Source organism: Pseudopipra pipra, chromosome 11 (genome assembly GCF_036250125.1).
Source record: "Pseudopipra pipra isolate bDixPip1 chromosome 11, bDixPip1.hap1, whole genome shotgun sequence".
NCBI lineage: Eukaryota > Metazoa > Chordata > Aves > Passeriformes > Pipridae > Pseudopipra > Pseudopipra pipra.
In genome coordinates, this window is record NC_087559.1 from 16,605,682 (window position 1) to 16,618,905 (window position 13,224).

Consider the following 13,224-nt stretch of genomic DNA (forward strand, 5'->3'; position numbering starts at 1 on the left):
TTTGCACAGTAAAAGTATCTCCACTTTGGGTTGGAAAGCTATACTAAGGGCCATCAGCTTGTTTACAGAGCTGGTTTTGCCTCCTTTTTTTGCTCTAGGCCCTTAGAGGGCATCCCAAAAAAAAACACAGAGAGGTGTTTTCTTTAAACAGCAACTGTCCAGACTTCTTACAGCGAGAAACAACAGCCTCAGTCTGCCAAGGACAAGAGAGGACACAGGTTTCTGCATCCATTCTTTACCAACAGCCAGGCAAGGGGCTTGGGATCTGCTGTGGAGACTTACTGAACATTTCATCAGATCAGGACCATTGCTTTTCACTCCCCCATCCGTGACTCCAGAGGCACTGGTGGTACTGAGGCTGTACCTTGCATGTGTGTCCCAAAATAGGATCATGCCAGGACCCTCCAGCCTCCAGAGTGTGGCAGTGCCAGGGAAGGCAGTGGCAGGAGCCCCTGTGCCCCCATAAACCTCCCCTGCTGCAAAGTGCACCCAGCAGCTCAGGAAGTTGTAAAGCCCATCGGGCTGGGCTGCTGCCAAGTGCTCATGGGAGAAGAAAGGGAAACGTTCAATATAATCTGCATGAAAGTGCAGGAAGCCCTAAATCGTGTTAGTGCTATTAAGAAAGCTGGTTACACTGCTCGGCAAACTGGCCCAATATAGGTTTGATAGACTTGTTACAAACATCTGATTGTCCTTGATTAGATTAGACAATCAACCCCCATCCTGGTGTGTGGGCATTGTTCGACTCCCCTCTGCAATCTGTAAATTAGAATTCCGGACCTGGGAGATTGGATTCAAATTGGATTACTGGAGCAGGTCCAGCGCAAGAACAATCGGGAGGCAGGAGAAGACACACACATGCACGAATGAGTAAATAAATAAATAAACAAACAAATGCACGGGGACTGTCAGCCAGGATTTCATTAGGAGCGAATTAAAAATAGAATTAGAAACAAAAGCCACCAACCAGCAATTAGCAAAGAAGCGGGAAGAGGGACGGATTTGTCACTACGACACAGGAGAGTACAGAGACCATGCCTTTAAATGGTTTGTACTTCAGCATGCACAAGGTTGCTGTTGGTTGTGGTCCTTCCTCCACCAACTCCAGAGCTCCTGTGTGTGGCTATGTGTCTGAAATGGAGCAGGTAGGCATGGGGCAATGAAGCCCCACATCCCACCAAACCACAGGGTGTGTCTGAGCTCACCTGAACTATGTTTATTCCCTCTCTCCTATCCTATTTTGCTGCCTAGGCAAGGCAGGTAATGTGTCCCTTAGCTTAGACAATGGTCTGGGACCCAGCAGGCCATGGTGTGACGACTGGTGGCCTTCTGACATGCCCAGAAGTCCCCACACAGGTAAAACCAGGGCTGTACCACACCAGAGCAGGAAAACCCACCAGGGCTGGGGCAGCACCACATGCTGCCACCCAACCTGGACCCCCAATGTACTGCAGCTCAGGAGGGTCTCCCTCTCCTGTCCTGGGACTCCTCCAGTTAAACACAACAACTACTTGGCCAACAAGCACCTGGAAGAACATCCTTCAGGCAGCTCAGCAGGGCAGGGGAATGGCAGTGGGACCTTGCACTGCCAGCAGTGGAGGAGAAATCCAGTACAGCCCCAGCGCTGCTTCTGCTGCATGCTGACCTCCTTCCCTGTCTGCCACCAAGACCAGAGCACAGCAACAACCCCAACAGCAAAGGAGGGAAGATTTCCTGGTGATTTCCTACCAGCCTGTGCCATGACAGAGGTCAGTGCCTCTGCAGCTGAGAAAGGAGGGAGTGGGGAGATGCTCTGAACTGGGCTGAGAGATGCTTTGCTGCATGCCAATTTTTTGCAGCTCCTCAGACAAGTGACACCTTTTACTGTCCCTATCAGGGAGCAGAAGAGCTGATAAAGACTTCCTTCACCACATACCTGCAAGGGAAATCTCAGGCCTATCAGAATTGTTAAAGGGATAAACCTGTCCAATTAAATCCCCTCTGCACTGTTGATATATGCTCGTGCCAGACGCAAATGGAGCTTGGAACTAGTCCCAGCTGAACAGTAATGCACTGAGCGTTCAACCAGGACTGAAAGCACAACCAGCCTCAGCTCCTGCCTCCCGTGATGCCCCTGCTGACCTGCTTCACCCCAAGAAGCTGGTTTTGTAAGTATTTTGTGGTAAGACACCAAAATCCCACTTTGCCCTCCATCAGAGGGTCCTTAAGCATGGTCAAGTACTAACTGCACCATCACATCAGAAGGAACGCGCAAGAAAAGGTGCCAGTAGGTGGGAAAGCTCAAGACTGAGGGGTGGAAATCAGAGACAAAATAGCAAAATTTGGTGAAGGCAGTACAAAACCCCAAGCCCTACTCATCTCCAGATCAACCACCTTCACCGTGCACCAAATTCCAGCTTTTCCAGCCACCTTCCCCAACGTAAAGGAAGATGGGAGCACCACAAACTTCTAGAGCCATATTCACCTGGGCTTTGTAGCCAACCAGACTTCCCTGCAGGATGCCTTCACAACACAGAAAATCCCCAGGCCTGTCCTTTGTATTCCCTTTTCTGCCAAAACAAAACATCCAATGCAAGTGTAGGTTTTCCTACTCTTTTTACAGGAAAGTCTGAGTGTCTTCAGTGAAATACACTGTGAGCTCCTGCACCTTAGTTGAAGGAACAGTACCCTTGAACACTGCTAGCAAGCACCTCCTTGCCCCCAGGTGCTCATTACACAGCAACAAAAATGTGCTGTTAAATTTGACAACAGAATAAAAAAACCCCCCAAACCACAAACTTTTCTCCTGCTGCTGGTAAATGCTGTTGGTGCTCTCATCAGCAGAGCCAGCAAGGTGCACCAAACCTGCTGCATGTACATACACCTGTAAATACTTATACATACATATGTAAAATATAGACAGACATACATAATGCACATTGTAAATTCTCCACTATGCAAAATGCCACTTTGTTCCACAGGTCATATTTGACACTGCCCACAGCTGAGGTCCATGGGAAATAAAACAGACTTCACCTTATCCCAAAAGATTTTGCCAGTGATGTACAACACCCAAAACTAAACCAGCTCTTTGGAAAAAGTACCAGCCCAACTGTGTCACCAGTATCCCCTCGGGGCAGTGCCAGAGCCCGTGGGCATTCCCACCATGCTTTGTGGATCAGGAGGCCTCTTTTTAGAGAAGGGGGAAGACCCCCAGCACAGACAATCATCTTTAGGCAGGTCATGGTGTATGAATAGCTCACATCAGGACATATCCACAGTAAACTGTGGGATGTGCTGCTCTCAGGAGGGAATCTGAAGCTGGCAGCCACCTCCTGCAGACCTTCAGGTGATGGCTTTGCCCTGGCTCACTCAGTGAGGAAACTAGCTGCACTTTCAGTATTGAAGACCATCTTTGTTACCTCCCCTCCTGTTAAAGCTTGGGAATAAAAAGCAGCTGGAACTACAGAGCCCAAGGGAGATTGTGAGGCCAGGCTTGAAGCAATGAAATCATCATGGAGAAAGGACACAGGATGATGCCGAGGGAAAGGCAGTTAGTGCTGATGCAAATCCATGTCAAACAGAAGCTGTTGTGTAGGACACAGGGTAGAAGTCCCACAGGACTCAGCGGCAGATGATGACCTCCAATGCCAGGTGGAACAGGTGGGGATTGCAAAGAGATCTTCCTAGGAAGTTTTTTTGTCCCACAATGGGACTGTCATCAGATACAATGCTCCAGAACAAAAAGGGAGAGACAGCATCCAAATAACCAGCCCCTTGTAGATGCCTTCACTTAGAAAGCAATTACCCCCTCTGCCACACACCCCTGTCTGTGGCACTCCTCCAAAACGTATGTGGGAAATCAGAACGTCCTACAAGTGCCAGACCTGTGCCATGGCCCATGGTTTGATTTCCTTGTGCTTGATTTCTGCTTCTTAGAAATGCACCACACAAGGTAAGAAACTATGTATTATTAATAAATGCTCTGCACATAGTCTAACTTTAATAAAGACACATTAATATTTTCACTTAGAGGAAAACAGGTTCTTTGATGACTGGACTGAATCATTGCCTAATCAGAACAGTGCTCTGAGCTGTGCACCCATGGTGTGTGCCCAAAGGCTTGCTAGCACCTTCCTACAAAGCACCACCAAGGCACAGGCAATATCCCTTCCCTCTCCTGCATCGAAGGAGACAGGGATGCATCTTTTCAGCAGTGAGCACCCAGTGACATGGCAATTCATACATCAAGGAGAGGCTCCATTTCTCCCTCCTCACCTGTCCTCGCTGATACATGGAGTCCCACCTGACTCAGATGATGAAAAACGTGTTTCAAGAAGTCATCACCACTCTCGTGAGTCATGAGAGAAGGGGAGGAAATAACTCCAGGAGAGATGATTCAACTAAGGGGAGAGTTGAGATTGAGACAGAAGAAAACACAGGCTGGAGAGTAGAAGGAGCTGCTTCAAAGCAGCTTAGCTCATGGTAGAAGTTCAGAAGGTTCAATTTCTCCTCCTCCATCAACTTCCCTATTTGCAGATTTTCCTGTCAGTGCCACCAAGCCAAGATGTCAAGAATTGACACGCAAGCTGGGTGTAAAAGACTGCTCCATCCAAGAGTGTTCTCTGGAGTCCTCTTGAAAGGACTAATTCAGGTGAACAGGTCATTGTTCCCGCTGTAAGACAGCACCAAGTGCTGTTATCTAACCAGCACTGCCAGAATCGCTCCTGTGTCAGGTCCAGCATCAGGCAAGCCCTTCACAGTGCACCAGCCTGTCCTGCCCCAAATCCCAAAAATAGGAAAGCAAATCGGAAGATAAACAAGGTTATTTGTACCAAGGACACAGTTCAACCCTTGATCCAGCACCAGAAGATGCACAAACTCTCTGTAATGCTGTGTGACTCAGAGCAAAGGGCAAGGAAAAACACAGTGACTGATGAGCTGAAATTCAAATGTCACAGTGGAACCACCCAGCACAGTCTTGATGTGTAACTCAGGGTTTACCCTGCTCATCCCACGGGAGCCACGTGTTGTCCAGGTGTGTATCAAGTTTGCAACTAACTTCTGTCCCCCGTGTCTTCCTCCAGCATCTATAGGTGCTGCACATCTCTGGATTGTTTAACGTGATAAATGCTCATGCATGCACACAAACTATACGAACAGAAGGATGTAAGCTCACGTTAAGAAAAAAACCTCACCTCCCTGGTTTTCACTTCCACAATCCCAAATACAGTGCTGGCAGTGTCCACCTATTTAGTCCCTCTTCAGCTCCTTCCATTCAAGCTAAAACACTTAGTGTGAATCCCAAGTAGGATTATTCTTTACTTCCCAAAGTCAAGAACTGAGCAAACAACAATCTTTTTCACCCAAATCCCTTCTCTGAGCTACTTCTTACTCAGCCTTTGAGACAGGTCACTTCCAAACTCTCACAGCCTTAGTTACACCTCAGTTACTGCAACACCCCTTTCCTCACCACGGCACTTTTTTCTGTGCTCCCATTCCTGCCTATCAGACTGAAGGATGGCCAAGTCTTTTTGGCTATAGTCCCGACATGGACACAACAGCTACACTACCTGCTCCAAGCCTTCCCCTTTCCCATCACTCTGCAGATGCCCTTTCAGTGAATCAAGCTACAACCTGTATCCAGTTGGCCACCCTGCCAGGTGCCCATTGCACAGTTTCATGCCACTCATGTTTTTGAGAGGACACAGCTCCTGGAGGTGAAGTACCCATACCCCTCTGCAGAGGAGAGGGTTCTCCATCTCTCCAAGAAGGCAATTACTTGTCTCTTCCCCAGTAGCAGACAGTGCTGTACCAGAGCACGGCCCTGCTGCTGCCTCGTTACAGCCACTGCCAGGTTTCACTGAGCCAGCACCACGATCAGGTCACCTTGCTCCAATACAGATAAAATGAGTTCATTTTAAAAGGAACGTTACAAAATAGGACAATAGATTGGAAATGTATGCAGACACCCATGGGGGCAACCCACACGTGTAGTCAGTCACAGGATTCGAGTACCAGACACCAGCACAAACACTTCAGTGCATCCTCTCCTAAGCAGGAAAGGCCCCTCTTGTCTGAAACACTTCCCTGAGCTATTGCTCATGGTACACCACAGTACCTCTGGTTCCAGTACACTCCCAGTTAAAGGACTGGTCAAATCTGCTGCCAGGCTTTGCTGTCACTTGTATTCTTGTGGCAGCACCTTCAGGTGTTTGCATGATGGCGGGAGGAGATAAAAAGCAAGAAGACACTTATAGTAGATCCTCACAATACATCCTTGCCTCACATATTCCATGTGAATCTGCCCAGCTGCAGGATGCAGTTCCCAGAAAAGGCCACACAACCACAGAAATCACTTTGAAGCTGAGATCATAACGTTGCACCAGCATCAACCCTCTTCTTTAAACCAAGCATCATCATCAAAGGATCGGCGCACAGGCCCATCTCCTTACCTTTAAAGCACGGACTTTCTTGGCCAAGAGACTCTCAATGTCCCCTGCAACCTTCTCCACCAACTTCCTGGGCACGTTCTCCTTGACTTCAAACAGGTTTTTATTGTCATCGTAGATCTAAGAAGGGAAGCAAGAGAAAGAAAGACAGTCAATATTAGAGAGAAATACAGCAGTCTTCCCACAGAAAAGCTGATCCTCTGAAAGAGAATTCTCGCAATGTGGATTAAGTAACAATATAAGCTTTGGAAATAAGGGGAGCAAGGGGAGAAAAGCTTTGCCACCAGAAAAAAAGAAATGCATTTGACCTGCTGCCCACACCACTGGCTTTAGAGCCGCCTGCCTTCATGCTTGAAGAGATGAGCATCCCACCCTCTCACTCAAAAGCTGAGCTGACCACAGCACTGCCCACCCCCTGCCTCTGCTGAGCCAGTCCTGCAGCACAGGCAGAGCCACAATGCTTCCTGCTGTGCTCTCCCTCACCCAAACACATCCCTAAATCCCACTGACCGCCTCCCCAAAGCCACTTGCTGGACTTGGCAAGTCCACACTTCCCACCTGCCCCCAGGGCTTGCTCCTGCAGACCTGGCAGCACTGGTGCAGGTAGGGCAGCCCTGGGCACCAGGAACCAGAGCAAGGGGATCACATGAAGTAGGATAAAAACCATGTCTCCAAGCAAGCCACAGTAATTTGGCACCCTCAGGAAATGAGGATTTCTACAACCAGTCCAGAACTTGACCAGGCTGCAGCAGGGAGAGGCACAAATCTATACCAGGATTATCCTGAAGGCCAGATGCAATTACCTGGATTTGAATGTTCTCACCCAAAGCAGCAGCAGTGACCCACAGGCTTGCCTTTCCAACTCACATCACACAAGGAGACAAAGCCCAAGGGAATCAGCATCAGCACCGCCTCAGCAAGAAGGAATCAGTCCCACCATAAGACTTCACAACCAACCCCTCAGTCACCTCCTCAGATCATTTTGTGACTTGTTAACTCCATCTGCCCGCAAACCCAGGTGCAACCAACACAGGGTCAAAGGGAAGAGCTTATTGCAATCATCGAGATTAGGGAAAAAAAATCCTTTGTGACTTATCTTTTTTTAAGTAAGGTACATGAAAAAAACCCACAAAGTAAATAGGCTTCTGATTCTCTCTGTATCCTCAGGCTACGCGCAAATGCCTTCAACTCCAGGCATGAAGACATATGGGAGCAGAAAACCCTCCAAGGAGAGCTGAACCTCCCCAAGGAGGTAGCTGACTCCACGCCTAACTGCAAATTCCACGCTAAGCATGTCTGGCACCTACCCTTGTGTGATCCTTGGAAGCTGCATCATGCTTTCCCACGGGACAAAACCCCCTCTTTGCTGGAGCTTCATTACAGACTCTGCCTGTAACTGCTGGTTTGTTGCAGACCTGGCCACGTCGACCAAGGAAGAGACCAGGGGCTGCAGAAACCACTTCTCAGGGCACATTTGCCTGTCCCTGCCCAGATCTGCCCTGGGACTCAGAGCAGCACCCAGACACAAACAGTGAACAACCAGCTTCCACATGACAAACATGTGCCTCAGAACCACACCACTTCACCATGGACTAAGGAGAGGCTTGGCCAGAGACACCCACCAGGCTGATACCACCACAACTATTTCACTTGGCAGAGCCAGTAAAAACAAAGGTACAGGCAAGGTAGGTGCCCAGGATCCACACAGCACCACATCACACAGCTCAAGAACATGCTGAGACCCTCTAATATGTTGGGAAACTCCTTACTCCCCACCCTTTTCCTTCTCTAGACCTTATAATAAGCTGGAGCAGGTAGTGACTCCACTTGCTGAATGCAGCTGGTGATGAATTTAAGAGCTGGAGCAGACACAGAGAGACAGACACATACAGAGCCTTTCTGTGGTTAAACAGAGCGGTTTCTGAGGCTGAAGCCATAGGAGTACACTCAGAGACTCAGCAAAGGGCTGGTCTTTTGGCTGTGCACAGCCCTTCCAGACCTACCTGGTTAATCTTCAGGCTTCAACTTCGCTTCCTGAAACTCTCACTGCAGTCCCTGTTCTGCCCAAGCTCCTCCCTTCTTCCATGCCACTAGAAAATTCCTGACAGCAGCCTTTCCTGGCAGCCTTGTGTCCACATCCTTGCTCCATCCTAGCTCTACTCCAGGCAACTGTATTTTTCCCCAAAGGGACTCAGGTCACCTGCCCCGGCTGCCAGGACAGTAACCCACACCATCTGTCAGTGGGGCAGCAACAAAAGGCTCAGATCTGCTCATTTCTGGAGTTTCTGGAGAAAACAGCATTTCTGTGAGTGTTGCTGGTTACTGACTTGTGAGAACACTGCCCATGAGCCAAGAGCAGAGATGCTGAGAGCCAGACATCTGTGCCCCTCAGCCGACTCCTCAGCCCCTAAGAGACACGTGGAGCATGGCTCCAGTGCCCTCCCCAGGGCTCTGCTCTCACAGGGTCCAGACCTGCCAGTCTTCAAGGAAAGACAACTCCAATCATTAAATTTCCAGTCAACCTGATTCCAAGGGCTTCACCCAAATAATTCTGGTCCCCAAACCAAATAATTCACATCAATTTGGCAACTCCTGTCTTAGTGTAGGTGATTGCTACGTGAGCATGGTGGCTCTAAAGAAGATGCTTTAGTAAGAAAGAACATTCAAAAGGCATCCCAAGACTGCAGCAGAAATGATTTCACAGAATCATAAAATGGTTTGGGTTGGAAGAGACCTTAAAAACCATCTTGTTCCAGTCACTCTGTCATGGGAAGTGACACCTTCCACTAGACCAGGTTGCTCCAAGTCCCATCCAACCTAGTTGTGGACAATTCCAGGGATGGGGCATCCACAATTTCTCTGGGCAGCCTGTGCCAGGCCTCCCACCCTCACAGTGATTAATTTCTTCCTAACATCCAATCTAAACCTCCCCTCTTTCAGTTTGAAGCCATTACCCCTTGTCCTACAGGCCCTTGCCCAAAGTCCCTCTCCAGCTCTCTTAGAGCCCCCCTGGATGGGGCTCTAAGGTCTCCCTCGAGTCTTCTCCAGGCTGAACAACCCTAACTCTCAGCCTGTCTCCACAGGAGAGGTGTTCCAGCCCTCAGAGCATCTTTGTTGCCCTCCTCTGGATCTGCTCCAACAGGTCCATATCCTTCTTATGTTGAGGGACCCAGACCTGGACACAGCACTCCAGGGAGGGGTCTCACCAGAGGTGAGGGGGATAATCACCTCCCTCAGCCTGCTGGTCACACTGCTCTCCATGCAGCTCAGGATACAATTTCTAGATGTTCTTCGCTTCAGAGCTCCATCATACTCTGAGCCTCAGATCAAAAAGCCTGTACTGCCAATAGAAAAACATCCTCTAGATAAAAACACCCCCATGTCAGCACAGAAGGGGTTAAGGCGAGGGACACTCCACACAAAGCAATATTCTCTCATATTCTTTTTTCCCCCTTTGGTAAGTAACAGCATAACAAAGTCATGTGCTTGGAAGACGCGCAGCACCTCCAGCTGAGCAGCAGCAATCAGGAAAGCAAAGAGGAGCAATCTTCAAGGAGAAAGCTCTGGGTACAGAGGGAGTCCTGACATTAGTATTTTCCTATTATGAAACAGAAAATGGGCTCCTATTGGTCATGGACAGAAACGGTGCCTGTCCACAAGGGAGGACAGAACAGAAAAAGAAACCAGGAGCTGTTCCTCCAGCCCTCTCTGCAGCTGCAGAGCTCTGCAGTCTTCTTGGCTGAACAGTTCATCGGCGTTAATTAGAACAATCCAAGACAAATTAACAGTGACCATACGTGCATGAGAACGTCCCAGACGGGCAGGGGAACGAATTGTAGGGCTCCAGGGCTGCAGGCAATTCAGAGAACTTCATGCTCTCCACTGCAGAATTTTGCTTTGGGTTGTTCAGAATAGGTTTTATCTAAGGTGACACTTCCCATATTGGGTTTTCCCTTGAGCTGAATCGAACGGAGTATTTTCCAGCCCAAGACATCCAGAACATTCCTCAGTGATGGCAAAAGCCCTTAGTTTTGTCCAGACTGGAAAGCCATTCTCATTGAAATGCTCCTGTGATCCAGTGCTCTGGGACCTGGGCTTGACATTTGTACCAGCCGTGACCTCGGAGTCAAGGAACCACTGCTTCTGATTCCATGAACAAACCCTCACACTCAGCCCTGCGGGTGCCCTTGGGGAGAGGGGGGGCAGGTTGTGTGTTCTTGGTAGACTGGGTTTTACTTTGTAATCCTTTGAGGAACAGACCCCAACCCCCCCCAGCCTCCCCAACATGCAGGTGAGTGGCAATGCAGGGACACAGAGCAAAGCCAAACCCTGCGCTGCTCCAGCCACGCTGAAACAAGAAGCAGCCCTGCCCAATGTGCCCAAGCAGCCCTTGTGTTAGCCCTGCCCAATGTGGTTGGCAAACCTGAAGTTACTGGACAGGAGAAGGGCTGCACAGAGCCTCTAAATTACCTGCAGAGGGATGAGCCCTCAGGCAGCACAGAGGAAGCTGTTGTACTCAGGGGACGGGAAGTGAGGCCAAATTATAAACTGCAAGTCTCCATAAAAAGTCTGGGAAGGGCTGAAACTGGATGCAGTAGCAGAAGATCCAGTCATGGCAGTGGAAAGGAGCCCAGCAGTGGATGCTGAGAGTGAACTAATACGTGGCAAGTGTGTGGGGAGAATATTAATGCTGGCAAAACAACAGAAAGTACTGAGTTGCAACAAAACAACAAAAACAAAGGAAAAAAAAAGCAGGTGGGGGGAGAAAAATCAAACAGCTCAAGACAACCTGCAACACAAAAAATTTAATCCCAAACATTCCTAAGCACAGTGCAATTACAAACAGCTGCGAGGATGATCTAAACCAGCCCAGAAGCGCTAAGTGGCCTCACTAAGAAGCAGAGCTGGTAACACAAGCAATTGCCAGCACATGTTCCTAGCACCTGTACAGCCAAGGAGGCAGATCTGATACTGCCTTAGCACATCCATTCTCTAAATTCAGTTGTTTGCCTTGCTTCTAATGCACAACAAATGATGCTCATCTCTGCCATTAATTCCCTCTGTGCCCATATATCCAGGGAGCTGTCAGGGTTCAGAGAAAGCATTTGCCTCTTCCCAGTTCCCTATGAGTACACCCAGCACCATGAAACTTGGCAGCCTGAGAAGGAAACGGGTGCAGAAATCACCACTTGTTCAGCTGCTACGAGAGGATCCAACACCTTCCATGGGTCAAGGTATCTGATGATAAAACATGAAGGAAAATAACAAATCCCAGGGCAGCTCCCTGTAGAGCACAATTAGTATGTGGGCCTCTGGGCACCACCAGAAAGTAAAAGTTGTCTCCCCAGCCTCAGCCTTGCTGTCTCCTACAGGCATTGGCCTCCCCTGCCAACTCTCTCCAGCCCCCTTATCCGGGACATGAGGGAGGACACTGATGAGAGGGCTGGGATAGTGGGGTGCCCCTGTAACCCGAAACAGACCCCCCCATTCCCTTTCCCCCCAGCTCCACTTAACATCCCCCAGGAAGCAGCCCTCCCCCAAAATCAGAGGGGCATCACTCCACTGTGCTTACACAGCACCCACTCCCTGCCAAGATTCCCCCTTTACCCCACTCAAGAACAACAGCAACCAAAAATCTGAGCCCTAGCAGGGCAGCTGGGTAACCCCAGCAGCTCTCAGCCCCCTGGGCCAGGATACAGCTGTACCCACTGCTCAAACCCCAGCTAGGGTGTGCTCAGGGCCAAGGAGGGAGAGGCTGTGGAGCTCCAGCTCCTGCTGGAAAGGCGCCTGATCTGGGTAATAGTCATCTTCCAGAAATTAATTTTTTTCCCCACCCCTGTATGAATCCAATACACCAGGTTTGGACAGCTGCAGTCCAAACAGCAGCGTTTAATCACAGTGCAAACCTGGCATGTTTGCAAAAGAGCACAGTACTACGTGCAGCAAAGGAGCGTCTGCCTTCCTGCTCCTGGAGCATCCCACCTCAAAGTTGGGGTGCTCCCAGGGAGGGAGGTCAAAGACCAAAACACATGCTGCAGGCACAACAGCTGTGCACACCTGAGACAACCCCTCATGCCCTAGAAATGGGACTGTGCCATGTCATGCCCCACAAAGGCCAGCAAGCAGGAAAACAAAAGGTTTTTCCCACCTGGTGTTGTTATGGGGCAGGGAAGGTCTCTGTTCAGGGGTATCCTTCAAGCTCCTGCAGCCAGGCCCATGCCTGGGATCAGCTTTGTACAGTGACCCACATAGGGCCTCTGCGAAGGGAATTAGTTGGTACAAGAATTGCTGCAGCAGGATACCTGCCCTTAGAGGGGCTGCTTGCTCAGATGCTCATCTAATGCTTCTCCTGGAGCTTCAGGATCTGTTGGTTTCCCCCAGCCAAGCATCAGCCTGGCCCCATTTGAGTCTCATCTCACCTACAGCAGGGTCCTGCCCTTTCCCCACAGCTCAGAGTATGAGTGAAGAGGAATGGGGAGAACCCTTGAGCCGACTTGCTCGTGCCTTGTGTACACAGAGCAGACCCAACTGGTGAAGAGGGAGCCTAGAGGAGAATTGCCCAGTAATATAAATGACCAGCAAGACCACAGTGAGATGGTCCAGGCTGAGCAAGAAGCACTGTGGCTGGGTAACAGGGAGGAAGAGTAGTGCCAAACCCCAGAGATCCTGCTGGAAAATGGAGACTGCTCAGGGCCACAGGCAGAGAGCAGAGACAGCACGATTCCCATCTCTCCCCTCATCCCTGCTGCACCTACTGTTGTTAAATTTCATCGTCTGGTGCTTATAGTTCTTG

General features: G+C 49.6%; 1 protein-coding gene across 3 annotated transcripts in view; it reads right to left on the reverse strand.

Moving 5' to 3' along the window:
- CACNA2D2 (calcium voltage-gated channel auxiliary subunit alpha2delta 2) overlaps positions 1–13,224 on the reverse strand; it is a 209,160-nt gene that overhangs the window by 120,789 nt on the left and 75,147 nt on the right. For all 3 annotated transcript variants that reach the window (XR_010433513.1, XM_064667862.1, XM_064667863.1), the window contains exon 3: positions 6,435–6,551. Coding sequence is in view for 2 of the 3 variants with exons in the window: in XM_064667862.1 (XP_064523932.1) it covers positions 6,435–6,551 (117 nt within the window). In the remaining variant the exon portion in view is untranslated. The remainder of the gene's footprint in view (positions 1–6,434; positions 6,552–13,224) is intronic.